The sequence below is a fragment of the Columba livia genome, chromosome 4 (genome assembly GCF_036013475.1).
Source record: "Columba livia isolate bColLiv1 breed racing homer chromosome 4, bColLiv1.pat.W.v2, whole genome shotgun sequence".
NCBI classification, from domain to species: domain Eukaryota; kingdom Metazoa; phylum Chordata; class Aves; order Columbiformes; family Columbidae; genus Columba; species Columba livia.
In genome coordinates, this window is record NC_088605.1 from 49,613,116 (window position 1) to 49,635,882 (window position 22,767).

At 42.8% G+C, this 22,767-nt stretch overlaps 1 protein-coding gene across 50 annotated transcripts in view; it reads right to left on the reverse strand.

The window, feature by feature from the left end:
- Positions 1-9,321: 9,321 nt before the first annotated feature.
- The window catches only part of ADGRL3 (adhesion G protein-coupled receptor L3), a 385,183-nt gene continuing 371,737 nt past the window's right edge, over positions 9,322-22,767 (reverse strand). For 19 of the 50 annotated variants that reach the window (XM_065061593.1, XM_065061606.1, XM_065061605.1 and 16 more), the window contains 2 exons: positions 20,357-20,374; positions 15,851-18,658 (listed from right to left, as the gene is read on the reverse strand). In XM_065061593.1, the coding sequence (XP_064917665.1) occupies positions 17,847-18,658; positions 20,357-20,374 (830 nt within the window). In that variant the 3' untranslated portion in view covers positions 15,851-17,846. Of the gene's footprint in view, positions 12,212-15,850; positions 18,659-20,322; positions 20,375-22,767 lie in introns of those variants that run through there. The other 31 variants (XM_065061595.1, XM_065061618.1, XM_065061602.1 and 28 more) reach the window with 6 other exon arrangements.

The following is a 22,767-nucleotide window of genomic DNA, read 5'->3' on the forward strand; positions in this document are numbered from 1 at the left end:
TATCAACAATGACTTCTGCACACAGTATTATGAGTTTCAGCATAACACCGAGCTTGGAGAGCAAGAGCAACACAGCCCTGAGGACCCTGTGGTGGTGGCTTCTGAGACAGCTGAGGATCATGCCACCTCCCAAATGAATCTTCTGCTTGGAAACAAACTCTAGGATGGATCTGGAGAGTTTGCCACATTGTTTTTAGTCATAAGATTGCCCACACCTGCCTCATTTCTCACAGGTTGTTTTAATATCGGGAGGGAAAAAAAAAAAAGAAGTAGAAATTTACCAGCTTTTTGTCCCTAGAAAGTGTGAAAATTTATTCAGATCTTGTCCCTATTTCATTCAGCCCGAATACACACACATGCCTTAAAAATCAGCACAGTGAGGATAAAACCCTCCATTATAGGGCAAGCAGTGCATTTTGATTAAGCGTGCATTCGTAAAATAAATTTTCCATAATAAACACTGGCCTTTTTACCATATATTTTATAATCTGTCAGTTACATCTTACATGTATGTGCAATAGCCACATATTCAAAAAGAGAAAAATGCATTTTTTACCCACATTTAGCCTGAAGCAGCCTCATAATTTATTCCCTTGGTTTGATGCTGCTGTGATTGAGCGCTGGAGGAAGTGAAGCCTCCAAGCAGGGATCATGGGAACATCAAAGGAATTGGCACTCACAAGGAGTTGAGAAAGTCTTGGGCTTGTGGTCTCATTTTGACTCCTATCAATGCCAAGTGTAAAGTAATAGTCTGATTCAGAGCTTAATGCCATCTAGATTTCCCACCAAGTCCATTGATTCTCTTATTTTATTGTGGTGGGAAGTGTTAAATACCTCACGGTAGAATCATGGTTTCACGTGGATCTGTATTCCAATTATGCAGCATCCTTTTCCAGTTCAAGATATTGTACTGATTTGTCTGGGGACAAGGAGGATTAACTTCCCCCCGCCCCCAAGTTAAAAAGAGCAATTTATTCTTTCTTTACCCAGTCGTTCCAATTGCAGTTGTTTTTGTCAAGCTGCTTCTTATCAGAGCGGGTGCATTAGCAAAGAGAGCGGTTGCTCACCAAGGAATATGTGAATATTTGACTTACTTTTTCCACTCAGGTCCACTCTCTGCAATATTTGAGGACTATCAGCAATGATGAATTCCAAAGTGACACCTGCTAGAGACAGTTAAACTCATTATTTGCAAGTTTTTCTGGTTCTGCTGAAGTTTTGGCAACAAGCTCATAAAGAACAACTCCAAGCTGTGTTTCCACAATAAAACGCCTCTAGGAATGACACAAACTGCTTTTTCTAGCCAATGCAAAAAGACATTTGCCTCCCTGTCACCACAAAAAAAAAAAAAAAAAAAAATTAAGCAGAGCTGCTCAGCACTGCTTTCTGAAGGCACTTGTTTCACTGACCAGCGGAATTTAATAATGTCCAGATTTAATCCCATGGACCAGAACAGGCATGGAGGAACTGAAGATATTCTGGGTTAAAACATTTAGAAAGGACATAATGAGCAGATTTGAAAGGACTGTGGCAAATTATGCTTTGAAGTTTGATGCTGGAATCACTTTTGTAAGAAGTCCAGAAAAGAGTTGAGTTCCTTCATCAGTCCTTTTATAATTCTTATTTTAAGCTTATTCTATAGGAGATGTGTTCTCCCTGTTCCTGTCTTACTGTTTTGTCCTGTCACTTTGGGGGGAAAGACTAAATTAAAATGATAAAATCTGCGTGGGAAGGGGCTAGTAAACAGGTTCCAGATGTCAGACTGGAGAGCTGTGTGTAGAAAAATCAGCTGAGTAACAAATTATCATGAGTGAAGTAGTGATCAGGGTAACACTTTGTTTTAGCAATATGAGATTAAAAATGGGGGATTTTTTGATTGCTTCTTCTCTTCCTCCTTTTGATCTCAGTCATATATAGGTTGGGAGATTGACTTTGCAATCATTTATTTTTCCTATGAGATTGTGTTCCACCTGCAGATAATGGGTGCCTGAACATTTTCCCCCAAGGAAATAATGAATTCCGCTTTCAAAGTTATCACAGCAGTAGGTGGCACTGCTGGGACTGAAACCTGAAAGGGAAAAAACAAAATGCAAATTTTTCTCTCATAAACAACAGTCAGGATTCTATTTGCTATAAAATATCCCCCACATACAGGCTATCCTAATAACTGTGTATTAATTAGAAATTGTTTCCATAATTGCCCTTTTAATGCACGGAGTTTCTAAAAGCTTTGCACATGCTCTGACATGGAAGAGACTGCAAGGAAACAGGCAGGCTTCTAGCAGTAAAATTTTGATTTGTTTATTATTTATCATAACATAAACCTTATAGTTAAGCTTTTTCAGAGCATTTATCTGGCTTATAAGCTAACAAAGGACCTTTCTATTGTAGGGAACCCTTGATTTATAGGCTGCAAAATAGCCTTGCTCTTATGTAACAGGATTACAGCGAGTTATTTTCTAGGCCTAATCTCTATTAGATATTGTTATAAAATGCTGTTACATGTTCTTTAAGGCATGAGCATGTGTAATACTCAGCTGGACTGGAGCTGTTAATTGAATGTGCTGGAATTATTTGAGAATACATAGGTTCCCATGATCAACACCAGCAGAAATTGAGGTGGCTTTTTGTTATTGGTCATCCTCACCATTTGATTTTGTATCCAAATATTTTAAGCCCGATCCTTAAAATGAGCCCCTTCTAGTTGCTTGGCTGCAAACCTGCAAGGTCCTTTTTCATCTTTTTTGGGGCTTATAGCTAAGGAAGCTTTGAAACTGCAGCTGCCATCAAGGAAATTGCTGTAGCACATCTTGCTTCAAGGACACTCTTCCGTTCTTTTGATTTTTTTTTTTGGTGGGATTTTGGGCTTTGGGGCAGTCAACCAAGACCTCTATTTGCACATAAAACCTCAAGGGCGTACACCTGCTTTGCAAAACCATACCTCAAAGCAGAAGAAAGTACAACTGTATTTGTGGCACAATTGTCTAGCTAAGCATCTGGATGTCCTAGTTCTTGGTAAGCGTAGAAGAAAAGGGGAGAAAGATTAAAAATCTGGGAAGATGCATTTCCTCATATATTAAACAAAAAAAATAAAAAATCGTGCAGAGCATTTCTTCCACAGCACAACCCTGCCTGCCTTCACAGCTGCAACATGTGTGAAAACAAAAAAACTCCATTATTTAGGGCAAAATACTCCAAAATAAGGTAAGTTCGTAGAATATGCACTGGAACAAAAGTCAATAAAACCAGTGTGCTTGCACTTGACTTTTTTAGGAGCTGCTTGCAAAACTCACTGGATAAGGAACTGGAAGGTGCTGTTGGAGGGACGAATCTGGGACTAATCAGGATTTTTGCTGGGTAGCCCATATGCACTTCCATCTTGCTCAAACAACGACAACCACCAAATAAATAAATAAAAACAAACAAAAAAGTCACACACACAAAATCACCAAATATAATTCTGAGCACACACTGGTAATTTTGTGATCGTGCCAGCACATGATTAAAAACAACACCACCACAACAAAAAAAAAAAAAAACACACCACCAGAAATTACCTTTGGAAATAACTTAGCATTTCCTCTTCAGTCCTTCAGTCCTTCCTCTTTTCATCTCCTTTCACTTTGTTTTGGTTCAAAAGCAACAACAGAAACTCAGAGGTGAGAGAAAAGACGTTTTTGTGACAGGATTCTGGAATATGCAGTGGCTTGGGGAAAAGCGCTTCTTGCCAGTCTCATTTGTATTCAATAACTCCATAGGTTTTTCCTTTTTTTATGTACACATATACATGTACAAACATGCAGGTGGTGCCAGAATATTTTTTTCCCTGCATTTACAGTGCATTTTCCACTTTGCCTTTGTCATCATTGTTGTTTTTTAAATAATAATAATAATTATCCCAGCTTTTCATTTGATAAGCAGATCGTGCCAGGCATGCAAAGATGAAGGCAGCTTGTTTCCTGTGATCTTAAAAATCAAAATTTGTGTGTTCTGCCCTTGAATTGTGTTGCATTTAAGGAAAAAAAAAAAAAAAAAGAGAGTAGTGTTTTTGCCTTGTTTGGGTTTTGGTTTCTCTCCCCACCTCTCTCCAAAGGAATAAAGGGACCAAAGCATTAAAGGCAGTTGAGTATTGTGGAGAGGTATGATTGTTGTTCTCAAAGAACAAAGTCTTTCTTTTAAAAGATTTTCACATGTTTTACCCACTTCCATCCACCTCCTGCTCTCCTGGCTACCCTGTAATTTCAGAGCAATATCTTAGGCAGCAAGAGCTTCACTAAATGTCATTGCTTTTGTTCAGAAGGGATAAACTAAACTGAGACATGGAGCAATGCACGGGGTTGCTGGCTGTGGAGACAGAATCGCATTTTTATACCTTGTTGATATAAAGGCTGTTGGCCTTTCAGCACCAGGACCCTGGACAACCTTTGACAAGCAAATGGGCATTTCAGGAGACTCCAGCAGCACCTGGTTTTCTCCTGTGAATGATTAGGTGTTGTTCAGGGGTTAATTTTTGTTATCCCATTTCATTAAGAAGTAAAAATACACTGAAACGCTGCAGGCTCATGCCTTTTCCTTCTGAAGAGGTTGTGGTGGGGACAGCAGGAAAGCATCTTCCACCACCTGAATCATCTAGGAAAGGAAATAAAAAACAATAATTTTTCTCAGTTCCTCATTTGACAGCTTCACTTCTCATTTCTTTGTCTCCAGTGGCTGAGTCCTGTGCTCATCTGCCAAAAGGGATCTTTAGAAGATCCTCACAACTCCTACAACTGGTGTCTCCTCAGGTCCCAGGGCAATTTCTTCAGCTGATGGATTCAGGGCACGTTGCGATGGCTGTTAATTCTGCACAGACCCCCTCAGAGACGTTGAGGAGTTTGAGGGGTCTCTCCTCATCTCTTCCACTACTAAAAAGGAGGCTGTATGACATTTGTGTGAGAGCAGAGGGCAAGAGACCAGCAGGTTAGCACCTGTAGCATGCGTTCATCAAACAAGCTTTACAATAAGAAATTAACCCTGTGAAAGCAGAGAACTGAAAATACTCTTTGAGAGCTAAATCCTCTCAGCTCAACACTTCAGATATCAGATTTTCCCTTCTACCTTTTGCCCCCACACCCATCATTTGTCTAATTGAGAAGTTACTTCATGTCCCCAGCTGAGTCCAGGTCCCATTGCATAGGCTCTAGTGCTGGTGAGAGCCACCTCAGTGCAATAAAATTCACACTGTCACACGCAAAAGTCTATATATAATACAAATGCTGAAGTAAGCCTAAGGATGAGCTATATGGCCCCTTTTCAAGGGCAATTGAGCCCAGCTAATTTTGAACCCAGCTCAGGACAGCATTAAGCAGGTGGGGAACATCTCACCACTGGGTATTGGGGTGATAGTCCCCTCACAACATGCTCCTAACTGCGATAGGAGCTGCAACCCTTGTAAGGTCTTGCCACTCCATCCACCTGCTGATGCAGGCACCCTGACAGCCTTGTTCTTCAGGGTAAATCAGAAAAAAACAAAAGTAAAACTGACAGCGATAGTAACTTTGTTGGAACGGTGCATTACTAGCAGTGTTATTGCACTCATTTACTTAATTAGAGCGTATACACAGCATGCAATAATACAATTAGATTTCACAATGTGCCATAATGATTTTTACACAATGCGCCGACTGCGCATTAGGAAATGGAATTGGGTCCTGTTATGGAGTCAGCACAAATCTTGGGCTCATACTTCACACGTGACAGTGTGTACGCTGGGCTTCAAGCCTCGGCTTTAATCCAAAGCCAGAGAATAGTCTAGGGAAGGCATTTTTATCTCCTGTGGCATCACCACAGCCCAAAGGGTCCTGGTGCACAGCTCTTCCCTGCACCCAAACAGCCTGAACAGAGAAAACCCTTTTGCTAAGTAGGGAACATCTTGGAGAAAACTATTTAGGAGTGAGGATGTGCCCACAACATATAAACTTGCCCAGGTGGGGACCAAATGAATGGCATGGCACAAGATCAAGGAGGGAAGACGAGCCACTGTGGAGCTGGGGACTAAATAGGGCCCAGTACTAAGGAGGCAAAAGGAAGAGTGATCTTAAAAACCCTTTTTGACCAATAAATATCCTTTCCCTGGAGCAATTGCACTCCTGATCCAGACACATTCACTGTGCCCAAGCACAGCCGCTAATGTGCAAATTTGGTGATGCAGAATCCAGCACAATTTACCCCTTAGCACAGAGCATTTCCAGCATCACATCTCAGACTTTGGTCCCTAACGAACCAATCCAACACACCGCTGGAAAAGGGCAAAGCATCCACCAACTCGTGCGTCCAGCCATGCAGCAAAGAGCTGCGGCAGAAACACAGCCCTGGGCTCTAGCACCTCCAAAGCTTGGCTTAATCCTGCCCAGCCTGCAGCACCACCACTCACTCTGGAAAAGCTGATTGTGACAACAAACATTTCGCAACTTCAGAACAAATTGTTATTTTGCTTTCCCTCTAAGCAGGCTTGTTTTAAATGCCACTTGCTCCATCTCCACTGTTAATGAGCACGAGTTGACCCATTTATTTTCCGCTGCACTTTACACAGCAAACTGCGGCTTTGCTGCAATGGTACAGAATATTAAAGCCACCATTTCATAGGCAAGATTTTCTGCTTGTGATCCCGTTAGTATTTTCCCTGAGCAATTTTTCCTCCCTCATCTTGCTGGAATAGAGAATTGCTCTTCTGCAGATCTATTCTCTCTGCTATTCCCTCGGCTTGAGTGAAATATATAAGAGATGACTCAGATTTTGAACTCTCAGTGTATGTTTCTAATACAAAGTCTCTGGATGTCTGGGGACCTAAGACAGATATTTAATTTTAGATGAGAAATACTGGTGACATCATGCTGTTTGATTTCTTTGCAGGATGGCTGTACCACCAGCACACGGGGAAGCTGTTCAGCCATAACAGCCTCATTGCATTTAAGCGGCCGCTTTAATATTCAGTGGTGGTGCAGAGCAGCGGGCAGCACCAGTCCTCCCAGGCGGTGCTTAGCGGGAGCTTTTAACCCTGGCAAACCCATATGATAACATGTATATAAGGGTAAAGGAACTTGCAAGGAAAAATCAGGTCTTCTAAGAATTTTTTTTTTTTTTTTTTTTAGCAGCTGCTGCACCCTGAGCAGCAAAACTCTAAGCAGAGTGTGTCAAAGTGAGGGTGAGGGTCATCTACCCTTATGTTGCACATTTTGATTTATTCTCCACCCAAAACCACTCCCTGGAGAGGTTGAATTTGTCCTCGCCATCAGTGACTTCAGCCTCCCACAGCAGCAGATGCCAGCAAACTCATCCAAGCAGAAGGAAGCATGCACACAACAGCTCCATTTTTGGCTTTACAAGCTAAAAAAACCCAGATGTGCCTTCATTTTATTTTGAAACATGACAACTAAAAGCTCACATGCATGAAGGGAAGCTTGAGAAAACAAAGCAGGCTCCTGCAGCAACACCTTTTAGTTGAGACTGTTTTGGTGACATTACGGTGACAGATTTTCAGCCTTTCCTACAATTATATACCTTCCTACACAGCAGGCGTTATCCAAAAAGATCTAGGAAAGATAGTAGCACGGATAAGCAGGGCATAAGGCAGGAAATAAAACCTAATTGCTGAGACATGATGCAAACTGCAGCACATCAGCAGAAGCAGTTGGCACATGGGGTGACTTACCAAGGGGGCCAACAGCTTCTTAATTCCTCAAACACCAACCTTGAAACACCTTCCCAAAGGCAAGTCTTCAGTTCAGTTAAGAGTTATAAATTTTCTGCAGGCACCATCAGTTTCACTGCTTTGGTCTGCCTGGAGAAAACCATCCTCATCACTCTCCTGAGCTTGCTAAAGGGTCTCTAAGCAACACCCCAACATTAGGGACCAGAGTTAACACCCAGTTAAGCACAGAGCTTATTAAAGCAGCTCCTAACCTTCCTCTACACCCCTGTCTTTAAGCAAATGTTGCCCTTTGGCAAAAGCCATCCTTATACATGCTTGTGTTGTTGTTTTGTTTGTGTGTGTGTTTTCTTTTTTTTTTTAAGCCCTTGTCAGGTGCATCTTGTAATTGCCCTAAATTAACAACAAACAAACCCACAGGTGATGGAAATCACAATTAAAAGAGACGGGAGCTAGATGAGAAGATGGTTTGGTACATCAGATCAAAATCAGCTCATGGTGTTTAACAACTGTCCTAAAACCTGAAAGCCACAAAGTGGGTTCATATACAAACTGCCTCTCAGATAAATAGCTCATAAAGCATCTCTGACTTTTCAGCTTGTACTGATGTTTTTTATTAATTTTGTATCACTCTGGGTAAAAAAAACAAAACAAAACCCAACGTAAGGCCTCTTGCAGTCACAGGCTGCCCAAGAAAAGTGACTGTGCCCCAAGAAACGGTATTAGTCCTGGGTGAGATGAGTTTGCTGGGACTCAGCCACACTGACCATGACAGCATCACTTGGCACCACACCTCAACCTAAGAAGGTTCATATTTTTAAAAAATAAACTGTAACCCATAAATCCCCTCACTCTGAATGTGTGAATTTGCAATATGGGAGATGGGTGCGATGGTCATCAGATGTGTGTCCCCCAGGCATCCCCCATGTTCTTGCAGCTGTAGCCCACGGTGCTGACATGCACTGCGATTTCCCAGGCATACCTACTACTATTATAATTTTTTTACTTAAAAAAAAAAAAAAAGAAAAAAAAATCACAATTACGTGAAGTATGGCTGAAGACTCAGGAGGGGTGTTTCTTCTGTTCCTCAGGGAGCTGACAATTACTTCTGGCCCTGCAACATGAACCTGTAGATGCCAGGCTTCTTTTTTTTAACTTTTACTGAAGCTCATTGTAGGTCATCTTACTGGTGTATTGGGTCAGGGAGTCCGTGGGTTAATCACGTGCTGGGTAATGAAGCATTGCCTTTAATGACATTTAAGATTTCACTTCTTCATCTCCCCACATAGTGCTCCTCACTGTATTACCTATGGTGAACTCCAGCCCTCAATTCGTCTTCTCTGGTCACTACTTATTATTTTATATGCCTCTAACTTGTCACTGCTTATGTACCTCTGCACTAAAAATATTTCTAAATGGCTCCTAACAGGCAAGTCTTCTCTTTCATGTAGTAAATCCCGTTGGTCGGAGGGTAAAGTGGCCCAAAGCAAACCTGTGCCTGGGATTAAGCCTCCTTGGAGTGTTATTCCCCTAAAACTCGCGTTGTAGCCCAGCAACTTCCCAGGGTCAAACTTGCAGTGATGCCTCTAAGTATTTATGGTGAATATGACACACTACCACTCAAATCTCCTCTATTAGGGTTGTATTTTTTTTTTTAATGTGAAGTATTGCAGCAAATAATTGCAATTACCAGAAAGCACATACAAGAGAGCTTCTTGATTGCCAGGAGATGAAGACACTTTGGAAATTTTGGATTTTGCTATAGATGAAAGCCTATAAATTTTAAAATAGAACTCATGTTAGTGTTTACAATTTCCATTTGCTAACAAATTCCGCTAAACAAAATTGGTGGCTGATTAAGTAAACATTTATACATAAATAAAACAGTGAAGATCTCTTCAGTTATTGAGATGCAGCCAGTTCAGTCTCTTGTAAATAATACAGTGATGAATTCTGGCGTTACAGTGCATGATAAAGCTACCTGGCCTCAAAGTCTTAGGCAAACTAATCCATAAGCATGAAACCATCAGTTCATTTTAGTCACACCGGCGTGACAGAAATGTCACTAAAATCAATGCCTGAAAGACTTAACAGAGAAACAAGTCCTCGTGCGGTACATCTAACAGGGATGCAAACCTACAGGACAGAACTTCATGCCCAATACAGTTATAAAAGTTGCTTGAGTAAGTCATTTTCAATAGAAAAGGGCAGGCCTGCAATGGGCAGGTGCGGATGAGGAAAAATCTGGTGTGTTATTAATTTCAGATGATGATGGGTTCTTTTTTTTTCATCATGTACATTTTATTAATGCTCTCCATGATAGCTTTTCATACCGCTTAATCACCAGGAGTACAGTAATTACAAGGTATTCAGTTTCATTGCATGTAAGGAAGTCCAGTTAAGATATGGAAAGGAGGTGAAACGTCAATCACTAGTGACTTGGGGCCAGATTAAATCAAAATTAAATGTCCTGGGGGGTTCGGTGAGTATCTGCCTCACCCTCCTTGCTGGCTCAGCTTGGTGAGCTGTGTGCTATCAGTACAGCGGGATTCATCATTTTTATTAGGATTTGGGGTCAGTCTGCTTCATCATTAGTTACCAGGTATCAGCATCTTCAGGTTTGCAGAGAGAGAGAGAGAGAGGGAGATAGAGAGTGAAGGTTGTCATAAATGCCTCCAAGAATAACTCTTCTAGACATAACGGCAAAGGTTTAGAGTGTGGGATGATGGGGTTATCTGGAGAATGAAACTAATATTGAGGGCTCTAATGAAAAAAACCCAAATGACCCCAACCCAGGAGATTTCTGCTTTCCTGTTACCTAGTGAAAAAACAGGGGATTTCTGCTTTCCTGCAATTGCAGCTTTTGCAGCCACTGGCATTTCTTTGCAAAGGTTTTGAGGCTTTGCTCCCAGAATTATGCTAAATTTGTGCAATAATTGGTTTATGCTATGTGGCTTTTTAATGGGGAGGGCACACTTCCACCGTGGCCCTTCTTCCTTGCAAAAGATTGGATATAAGGAAAAATTTCTTCATGGAAAAGGTTGTAAAGCATTGGAACAGGCAGCCCAGGGCAGTAGTGGAGTCACCATCCTTGGGGGTGTTTAAAAGATGGATAGATAAGGCTCTTAGGGACATGGTTTAGTGCCACATTTAGGTTATGGTTGGACTCGATGATCCTGAGAGTCTCTTCCAACCAAAATGATTCTAAAATGCCAGGCTGAAAGGAGACTTCTATGTCTAGAGAAAGCTATTCTGGGTCATTTTCAGAAATAGCTTTTTCTTCCCAAGACTTTTTTCATAATTCCTTTTTTTTTTTTCCCAAATTTCCCTCCAGTGATTAGGTGTATACAGGTGAGCACAACACAGATGTATATCCTCTCTTCACCTCTCATGGACACAGCTACATGGACATGGTCTTCCATGTGTTTGCACACTGAAACCCTTCATCAAACAGTTGGCCCAACACCACTAAGAAGTCTTCAGAGTTTATTTTTTTTTCTTTTAATGAATGTTAAAAGCCTCAGGGGAACTGCACTTACATGGGGTTTGTGTCCCGCATTGGTGATTTCTGGCCATTCCATCCCCCCCGCCGCCCCCTACACTGAACAGCCCAAGTTTGTAGCTGAGTTATTTACACCAGTGGAGACCATGGGCCGAGTGAGTCCACCCCATTTACAGGAACGAAGGAGACAACATCTGCTGAATTCTCTGCCAGATGTGTCCGTCATCTTTCGGCTACGAGACCCCACGCCAGCCTCCGGTGGGCAGACATCATGGTTTCCCATATCCCCAGCTGAGCTGATTGAGAAACGCTATCTTCAAGTTAATAAGGCTCTTTTTTTTTTCTCCAAAAAATATCTCTATTTACACAATAAAATCTGGGCAGCTTTCCCCTGGATGCTTTTGCCGAGCGGAGCTGCTGCTGGTCTCTGCTCAGAAGCTTTGCTCGACAGTACTCTGATGGCAAGTTCAGCTGCTTCTGGCATAAGGATGGTTTATTTCTCCGTGTTTTCATTCCCTTGACATCTCTCTGCACAGCCACGTCTGTATTTACAATATGGACCTGGACGCAGTGGTTTTGCCTTTACACAGCCCAGCTTGCGAGCACGGAAAGGTGGGGTTGAGCACACTCAGCCGTCTTTAAAGTATTTTCAAGTTGCAAAGCCAACATTTGGAGCAGACAATACTTCTTTGTCGTTAAAAAAGACTGTTTTTTCCACCCGTTCTGCTTGTCTTGGCAAACAAAAAAGCGACTGACCAGGCGGCGAGCGCACTTCCCCAGGCGCTGCCAGGCAGTGGGAAGATCAGTAAGGCTGTTTTTTCCTTGGGTTTGCTGATGATTTCGGCTGAGGCTGAGTTTCTCCGGCCTCTCCCATTGCACGATGCTGGGGAGGAATGGGTAGACTGAGACACAGTGGAGCTGAGGTGGGCTCACCCTGTGGCCGGCTTGCCAGCACTAGATGACACTGTCTTCCATGGTGACTCTCCTGAAGACCGGCTCCTGCTTGGGCGTCCTGCTGCTTTCTGTGGAAAACAAGGGGAGAGCAGGTAAAGCCCCAAAGCAGGACCCAGCAGCAGAAATCAGATTTTTCAAGAACATTTCCAAACAGAACATGGGATGTCAGGGCTTGCCTTGAAGGAGAAGGCTCACTCTGAGAAGGTGAACATATTTACGGGCCAGCATCCCATCAAGAACCTCCTCCCACCCTTTTTGCTGGAGCCACTGGTACAGATTTGTCTGTTTTTTACATCCCCACAAGTCAATTATTTCTTAAATGGCATCAGGACCTGCTGCCCACCGCTTTCCAGATGAAGTTGATGCCAAGGTGCCTCTTTGCTCAAGCTCAGCTCAAGCGAGGAGAGCCCAGAGCTGAGCTGCAACCACCAGCTTGTACCAGCCCAAGAGGGCTCGTTTGAACAAATTGCGTTTTTTTGGTTGTTTCTTTTTTTTTCTGGGTCCCCCTCTTCCCTTAATAAATAGTCAGGAGAAATGGCTGCAGAATACACTGATTTTGTTTTGCTAGCAGACATTATCTGAAGGGCCCTTCAAAGCCTGAGTGCATTACAGCTGCCTCTATAATCATTGCAGCCCCAGGGAGGAAAAATCCTCCCTTTACACATGCAGGCTGGGACGAGCTATTTGGAGTGAACACGTGCAGATTTATTCAAAACTAATAGCCAGGGAGAGGTTAAGATATGCTAGACACACTGAAGAAGAATTGAAGAGTTGTTCCAGGGCCATCTTCTAAGCATAAATCATTCCAGCCCATCTCTCACCCACCCAAGGGCCAGCAAATCCCCAGCAGCTAAAAATGCCTGGGTGCACAGTGTGTTCTGGGGTTAAAAAAAAACCAAAAACAATTCAAAATTCCACCTATTTAATTAGAAACGCTCTTCCTGGCTGTTAACAACAGCAGCTTAAGCACTGAGAAGCACTGAGGCCTTTTTTATCTGTATGGGTGAATGGCAGTGATGGCAAGGCGCTTACACCGAAAGCAGCTCATCTATTTTCATCAAGGAGGGATCTCTTAAAAAATGGGGCTGCTGAGGTCCTTGGTGGCAAATGATAAAACTTCTATCCTGTTTTTTAAGGCGAAGTAAGCAGTAGCCAGCTGGAGCTGCAGCAAAACCTCAAAAACTGGTCTCAAATCGGGGGCTTGTCCTGTACGAATTTGGCAGCTGAGAAACAGCTTTTGGCACATTGCAGCCAAAGGACAAAGACCTGCCAGGTTTTTTTCCCACCCTCGTGCAGCTTTTGTGCAACCAAGGGCCAAGGTGCTGCAGCTGCCCAGAAATCATCCACCTGCCTCACAAGTTGCTTTTCAATGCTTATCCCCAAAAACCACCTGAATTAAACCTCACAAGAGATGCCTCATAGAACAGTGGGAGAAAGACTTGAAAATGGTTTTATTATAGCCATAATTTAGCCCTTCAAGCATCCTGCTGCTGGAAATAACCTTTCCAAAGCTGTAATGCAAGATGTACTCGATTATAAGCAGCAGTTGGAGAGTCATCTGTACAAGTACTTCCATGTGTAGAAGCCAAGGAAGTTGTGCAGGAGCTGGGCTTGTGTCTTTTAAAGTTGTCGTTTGGGGTTCTTTATGCAACGCCATCAAAATATGAAGCATTTGCTTCCAGCACGTAGTAACTGCTCTGTATACCGTCTTTTTTTTTTTTTTTTTTAATTTATTGTGATTTTTCCTCGGATTTTGACATGGGTACAGTGTGTTCAAGGAGCAGAAATATAAGGAAATACGTGGAGGATGAAGAAATAAAAAAGACAGCAAGTCATCAGGATGGTTTTATTTGTTGCTGCTGGCATTTTGATGAAGACTATCATCATCTGTCTGGTGTACCAAATACAATAGACAGTAAGCACCTGTAAAAAGCTGTGGAAAAGGAAGATTCCCCTGCTATCCTGGCTAGTTTCAATATCACAGCATTGAACAGACCATCACTCCTTCACAAAGCCCTTGGAAGAGCAAAACCGTCCCTACAATGCCCGTAACTGGCAGCTGCCGCCTTCCCTGAGAGCATTAATCACTGATTTTATCTGGTTTCAGCTTTGCACCACAGGACGTTCTCAGCGCCACTACCAGAGCACCTGTGATGACATGGCATTTATATAATGTTCCTGAGTACAGACTATTTAAACCCAAAAATATCCATTAAATAAAATTTGCATAGAGTCTGGCTGAATGCAGCAGGTAGCTAAAAATAAAGGACTTTTCTTTCTCAGTGTAAGGAGATCAGAGTGTGAGAGATGACCAAGCCAGTGCTCTTATGTTCTCCTGAGACAGATTTTTAATAACACGAGCAACGCCTTAGAAGTTTTGTCACTCTCCCTCCTATCCCAGGAGCATTTTAGGCACTGAGGACTTAACGTTGACTTGGGTTTCACGTGATGCAGTCCGCACCGAAGTCACCACTATGTTGTTGCATTGACTTGTATCTACCGAGCGACTTATCAACAAGCAGAACCCTTTGCCATGCCCACAATCACAGTAAGAACCTGTTTCCAAGGGAGAAAAAAAAAAAAGCACAATTAAACCCCACCCTGCTCCCCCCTTCCAACTAAATGACAGTCTTAAACCATTTTTCACTTAATTAATAATATCTATTTCCCGTTTTGTGAGCTGGCTGTTTCCAAAGCTATAAGAAGCACCAACAGCGAATCCTGCGGTGCCAGAACAGCCTGGGGATGGAAATAATCAGCTTGGAAACAAACTGTTTTTTGCAACCGAAGTGCTAATAGGAAGGGTAGGCTTGAGCACGAAGGGATGGAGAGGGGGAGAAAAAAAATTCCTGTCCACTGATAAAGCCAAAATACACAGAAGAGCTGGAGGAGAATGACCATTTGGAGTCAAAGTCAAACATATTTTAGTAGGACACGATTATCCCATAGCAAATCCGGCACTGGTTTGCTCTTGCCAACCTGATGAATGTCATGCTGATCATTTGCCTCCCATTCTACTTGGACAATATTTGCTATGGTGTATCTCACCCTCTGCATGAATTTAATCCCACCGTATACCTGGAAAACTATGTTTTTCTAGTCTAATACAACAAAAGAGTTTTTACTTTAAGTATTTTAAGCTTTGGCAGCCTCCGTTGGGCTGCTACATGGATCACTGTGACCACAGGGTCTGAAATGCTCACCCTACCTGCATGCACAGGTTGCATTGCGAAAAGCTGGTATTGAGTGTGTCCAGAGTTTTGCTGTCAACCTATTCTATTCTATTCTATTCTATTCTATTCTATTCTATTCTATTCTATTCTATTCTATTCTATTCTATTCTAATTTTATGGATTTCTATATCCTGTTGATGAATACCAATTGCTACCAAGGCATTTGAATCACAGAATCATAGAACAATTTGGGTTGGAAGGGCCCTTCCAAGCTCATCGGGTCCAACCTCCTGCTATGAGCACGGACATCTTCACCCAGATCAGGCTGCTCAGAGCACCGTCCAGCCTGGCCTGGGATGACTCCAGGGATGGGCATCCGCCACCTCTCTGGGTAACCTGAGCCAGTGTTTTATCAATTTTTTATAAATTATCATGGACCGGCTACCGTCGATGGGAAGGGCGAGATGGCTAAGGGTGGTGATGGTGCTTTGCATACGCCCGGAGAAAGAAAATAAAGAGACAGCAAACAACGACTGAGGAGGCCTAACGGGGACTTGTTTTTACTCTTTGACATGCTACCAGCAGTTTTTAATCTCAGAAGAACCAAAATAATAATAATAAAAATTTTTAAAAAATCATCACAATGATTAAAATGTATGACACATTAAACACTCAAATCATCTGCATGTCATCAGCTCGTTCGTACAGCAGGCACGAAACAGACCTAGAATCACCTGCAAAAGCCATTGGCTGTTGTAGTTCTTACCCCTAAATAAGTAACCGCGAGTGACTGACAGCTCTAGTCAGCCACAGCTGATTAAACCCGTGCTTAAACTGCTCAGCCCAGGCCTTTGACATCACTCACCCATGCCCTAATGGAAGGGGGACTCGGACTGAAGAGAGGAACAACGAAATAAAAAGAGAGATTAATTGTACAGTACATACATACAGTTATCTTCTAAATTGTGATCAGTTTGTTTATTGGTTGGCAAACAAGCTTCACTTTTACAACAAATATTAGTAATGAGGTCATTTGACTTGAGACCATACAAAGAGGATCATAAATTAAAAAAAAAAAAAAAGCAAAAAAAAGGCAAAAAAAAGAAGAAATTATACTTCGTGCTGCTAATTTACCTCTGGAAAGCCTATGTTACTTAAAAATCCTGTCAAATAAATAAATTTCCTGTTAAGAAAAATGACAAACAGAAGACTTTTTTTTGTTTTGTTTTAAAATCACTGCAAAGTATTTTTTAGCTCGCTACGCATCAATTGATTTTCTTCTTAACTGCTGCAGTACAAGTGCCTAAACCAGGGACCAGATGGAGCCATGAAGGCTCTTCATTCCTCTGGGGAAATGGTTGTCTCCTGCTGAAGACCCAATATTAAAAAAACAAAAACCAAACCTCTCGGCTTCTGGATGCAACCCTGTGGCCCGGCTCAGCAAAGATGCCAGCTGAAGAGGGATATTCAGTGAGGAAATAAAAAGACTCCCTTGGTTGAAAGGAAAACGGTGATGGTGTTTCTAAAAATGGTCTGTAGAAAGCGATGGTTTTTTTTCCTTTTTCTTTTTGCCCAGTGAGACTTTTTTACTGGGATGGGGGAGGATGGATGGGGAGGGGCAGGGGAAGAGGCAAAAGAAACTTTAAAAAAAAAAAAAAAAGAGTTGGAGTTCTGAAAAACCTTGCTCCTACTGGTAGACAAACTTACAAGACCAGCACAACAGAAAAAAGTTTGATTTTTTTTTTTTTTTTCCCACTACATTAACAGGGACGCAAGTTCTGGAGGAACAGAAAGCAGACTATATGTGCAATGCTAGTATCTGTACATTACATAGAAATTGTTTGCTTTTCTTTTTCTGCCATTAGTTTTTCTCATCCGTTAATACAGCAAAATGTAAAATATGCCTTTAGCACAGAATTCTAGGATTCCCTTCCACCTCATTAAATTTTGTGTGCTCCCGCAGCCAAGGGGAGGCATGAGTGATCAAAACCCATGACGTGATCCGGATTGCTAAGAAAAGAGTTTTGCTACCTTGATTTTTGTGCAGCGCTCCCACCTAGATGCATCATTGCTACTAGTTTCAAATGCACATTTTTGGCCTTTTATTATACCTTTTTTTGCCTTTTTCTTTTTTTTGTGTGTGTGTGTGTGTGTGTGTGTTTGTCTATTTTCCCTCTTAAATCAGGTCCTTGGCATTAAGAGCAACACAGCATCAAGGATTGTTTTAAAACAACGCGGCATAACTTGAAAAGGCCACAAAGTGTGCCGTTATCTATCTCTTTCATTAACATAATGAAGTCTGTCTGAAGGGAGGGAGGATGGGGGACAAAAGGGATGGGGGCTGCAGTTACTGTCCTCTCCGGGCCAGCCTAAAAATTCCAGTAAAAAAAGTCCGAGAGTTTCCTTTCAAACAGTGTGAAGATTTAGGAGTACATACAACATTACCACTGCTTGGATTAACTCAGACCAGTAAACTGAGCATTACAGAGGGGCTTTTCGCTGTCTCTTTGCTGAATTTTTGCTGCATCTTCTATAGACTAGTGACCAAGTGAGCAGGTCCTTTCACATTGGTGTCTGGGGAGGTTCCCTCTTTGTTTGGTGGGACTATGAAACCGTCGCTGCTGCCTCGACCCAGCTGGTAGTAAGTGTGTAGCTGATGGACGTGGTTCCTGGATCCGAGGTTGGGCATGCTTTTGTAGTACACGTCGTCAGCGTCACCACCCCCGCTTTTGGTCGGTGGGGGGTCAGTCTGGGTGCTGGCAGTGACACTTTCGGTCACGGGCATGCCGGCCAGTGCAGGCATACTGGTGTAGAGAGAATCCCTGTTGGGCGACTGGAGGTCGTCTGTGTGCTCGTTGGTCAGCAAAGGGAAAAAGCTCTCGCTGTTGTCTTGCGGGATGCGCCGCCGGCCATAGAGGTGGGGCTGGTGGTTGTCTGCCGAGTACACCCGGGGGGGCAGGAGCGGGGCGTCTGACTCCTCATGGATGAGCTCCAGGCCTAGGCTTTCCTCGTGGGTGAAGGAGGTGGCGTCGTCCAGCACGATGGCATCGTCCTCACTCCTGCTGCCACCACCCACGCTGTTGACGAGTTTGTTCATCAGGTTGTGGCTCTGCTCGCTGGAGCGCTCGTGGTTGTTCAGGTAGGAAGGGATGTAGTTGGAAGTGAGTTCCTTCAGGATCTTTTTCTCCAGGGCGTTCTCGGTGTGGTTGTACCCGCGGTCAAGGATTTGCACGCAGTTGCTGAGGTACTCGCCGCTGGCGATGCTGTAGCTGTTGCCGTGATTACCATTCAGTGGTAGAGTATCCGTGACACTTGTATCCCTGGCATTGTTCAGAAGCCCCTCTGAAAAACATCACACAAGAGAGGGTGACTTGTACAAACGGGACACTCACGCGGGACCTTGCACACTCAAACCCCCTTCCTACGCTGGGGCTTGGCAGGCAGGAGAGCGGTCGTGGCCGAAAGAGAAGGGTGCAGCTCCAGCTCACCGCTTTAGGGTCTTCCCACCGAAAAAAAAAAAGAGGAAAACGCTGTCAAGTACGTGACTTGATGCGACAATAGCGGGTGGGAAGGAGTAACGTCTCCTGGCTGGAACCTCCTAAGGCTCTATGTATTCCTGAGGGAACTGAGTAATAGGTGAGCCTGGGCTGGTCCAAATATCCCTGGCTCCAGGTGCTCTGGAGGAAAAGAGCAATTCCTTGGAACTGAGGGAGAAATATTTGCAGCCTGGGTTAACCATTTGTTTGCCCAAACTTCACTTGGGAGTGTACCCTTCCTAGGGGAAAAAAAATAAATCTGCTCTCCCCTTGTGCTGGGCAGGCTGTAAGGAAAGGCGTAAGGCCTGAAGGGTGAGATGTGGAGATTAGGAAGGCTGAGGTACAAAGTGCTTCCAGGCCCAGGGATTTTTGGGACAAGGCTAAACACCCTACCTCTCTCCGCATGAGGGCATGGCCAAAATTAGTTACTTGATACTGGCCAGGTTGGGATGAGGAAGTGCTTCGAGAGCAAGGGAGAAGAAAAACCAGGCAGATTAAGCTGCCATGCTTTTTTGGGGAATGCAAATGTGAGGATGTAGGAAATAATGTATCTACTTTTCATCTAAGGGCTTCAGGTGTTGCCGAAAACTGGCAAGCACCTCCCGGCAAGGCATGGTGGGTGAGAGGAGCCATTAGCCAACAACTGGTGATGAAGTGTTGCTCATACCATGCTTGGTACATGGCACGTGTACCTTCTGAAAATACACGATTTGGTCTATATCTGCGATGGAATAGTTGCTGCATGGCAATGGTTGGCAAGAGCTACCACAGCATTTCTTCTTGCTTTTTGACGAAATAACCCAAATGTGTTGGTCACCTTTTAGGTTTCTGGAGCTAGGGTGCTGCCATATCCTGGGTTTCCCAACAAATGAGGGAAATGTGCCAAAAACACCCAAGCAGCCATTGCAGACATAGAACAAAGCTGTTGATTTTCACATTGGAAGCCTTCCAACCGAGCCACAATGCTTGGGGCAGAAATGAAAAGGGAGTGTTTCAAGGCGGGGGGACCATATGTAATGGGTAACGGGGACAAGAGCATCTGTCTGATGGTAACATCAAGGGACCTATGCATTAGGGCACCGAGCGCTCCTCCTGCCGCCAATGCATAGAGCTGAGGGAAATCAAATGGAGGCATCGCAGGTGGAAAACATAGTGGGGTCTGCAATGAAACACACCACATAAAAATGCCATGACCTCGCAAATAAAAATGTGAAAAAAAAAATCATACACACAGTTATATGAGAAACTATGCTGGGTAAATAACACCACAAAAACAGGAAATAAACAAAGAAAGCATCATCTAATCTCATCTATATATATGTACACACATATATATATACACACACGCACACACATATATACACATATGTATATTCATACTCTTTCAATTTCAAAATTGTGAGATGGATTTCCTTTATTAACTATGTCATCTATATGTGATGCAATAAAAGTGAACTAAAAAAAAATTACATTTGATATGCAATGTTTAGCTTTACTCCCATACTTGTCTCTCTGTAGGGCTCTAAACGACAGCATGAAGAAAAGGAAAGAAAAAACAACAAGTAAGCATACAGCGACAGTAGGAGAAACATGAGTAAAAAGCAAATTGATGATATGCAGAAAAGAGAGTTAACCGAAATAATTTCCACTGCCCAGAATACATGAATTTGTTACATGGTTTATTTCAGGTTAAAAATATTGACATTTTAGACAGAAAAAACATTTTACACGCAATATCCAATAGACTACAGTTTCATAAAAAAAAAAAATTATCACATTTAAAATGTTTTCCAATGCCATTATAAAATGTTCATTGTGCAACACAAATCCAGAAATAATGCCTGGAAATTTCAGAAAAGTCTAAATCTGGTAATGGTCATGCTTGAAAGGACAGGCACTGTCAACGTCACTTCCAAAGGCTTAAAATGAATTGCTTTACTTAAGTTATAATAACCCCTGGCAGTTGAAACCAAAATCCATTTCCTTCCTAAAAATGTCTTGCCATCCGTCCTTTGCGACAGTGCTTTGTAAGACTGCGACTTCGCACATCGCAGGGCTGCCTGAGTTTCACAAACTTCAGTAAAGAAGCTTTGCTTTTCTGCTCTTATTTTTTTTTTTAACCAAACACTACATGGGCTTTGTGGCAAAAACGTAGGAGGAATGGTATGTCAAGTAATGCACTGCTAGATGAAGCTATTGATTGAGAAGGAAGGGTTAAAAAAAAGGTTTAACAAATGCAAAGATGAGATTCTTAGGGACATGGTTTAGTGCCAGTGTTGGATTAACACTTGGTCTCGATGATCTTGAGGGTCTCTTCCAACCAAAATGGTTCTCTGATTTGGCTTGAGCAAAGAGGGTATTTTAAAACACAAAAGTGGGGAGAGGGAAAGGAACAAGTAGACCAGATCAGGCCCCAGGTTTCTTACAGCATTCTGTCCCTGTCAATGGCCAGTGCCAGAACTGGTAGATGAAGGTACAAAAAATATTAATGGGGAAGGAGTGAGCTGGATGACATTGGCTAGCGATGCCCTCACCACATGTTTACCCTGGTCGAGGCGCTCCCGGTGATGGCGACACCATTGACCAGTGACCATGCACTATTCTGGCTCAGCATCCCAATGTCCCAAAGAGCCGCCGAGGCCATCAGGCAGGGTTCGCTTTGCTAACCTTCCTTTCTGCTGCAGGATCTCCTAATATTCACATTTTTTTAATCGTCTAGGGATGATTTCCAGTTTGTAAAGCAATAGCTATACCGCTTCGACAGTGAGTAACTAACTTGCAGCATCCTGGAAAGAACTGGGTGGGTTCTGCTCTCCCTGAAGTCAATGGCAAAACTCCAGTGGCTTAAATGGATCAATACTGGTCCCACTGGTCTCCGTCATCTCCCACAGATGAAGCCAGTGTAGGATTCTCCGTTTTCCATCTGGCTATAGCGCTTGCAAATCAATCACACTATTTTTGTGGAATAGAATGCTGTTAAGCTCAGGTCACTGCATCAGAATCTAGCCTTAAGAAGCAGAAGGACGCAACATTATTAAAATGCTTGTAAAACCTTTTTCTGTCACATTTCCACTCAAATCACTTTGGTTTGGTTGAGGCACCCAGACCTGAACATGTTCTCTTAAACCAGATGCTGACCCAGAAGTACCAGCTGCCACCTGATTTAAATGCTCTCCAAATCTCAATATTATCATGCAAGAAACCATACTGGATGTCAAAGCTCATTTTGACATTTGTGATATGCAAAAGTTCTTAAAATTCTGTGAGTTTCATATTTAACAGTAGCCCCTTTTGAAAAATGCATTAGTGGAAACAAATCACACGAAATTTAGGAAATTAAGGAAGAGCATAAAGGTCAAACACACCTGCTTTGAATGAAAATGCCCTAGTGATACAGTGCAATATCTATTGTAAAAATACACTGCCATATAGCAAGATGGGGGTTTCACTGCTTGCATTATAGCCACGATTATATCCCCTTCCTGACATCCTTTACTGGGAGGGATGCCCTCACTGGGAGCTTGCGCTTGAATGCAGCATCACTCTGTAATGGTTCAGCTACCTTTCAAGCAAGCAAAAAAAAAAAAGTTTTTAAATCCCATCTGCACCCCCCAGCTCCTCCTAGGGACCAGCTTAAACATCAACTGACAAACAGGGTCCTGTCCCCTCACCCAGACAAACATGTTGGTGACAAGAGACTGATTCCTACAATGAAAACCTCCCTTAGGTACAACTGACTTTACCTCTTTATTTTCCATTGCCAAAAGGAGAATATGAAAGAGCTTCTCTACACCTTGTTCTATTTTTTTTTTTTTTGCACATAGAAAATGCATTAATGCAAACGGCAAAATATTTCTTACAATATCTAAGCTCTGCTCTTTGAAGCTGACCTATGCTCCTCGCTTCAGCTTTCGT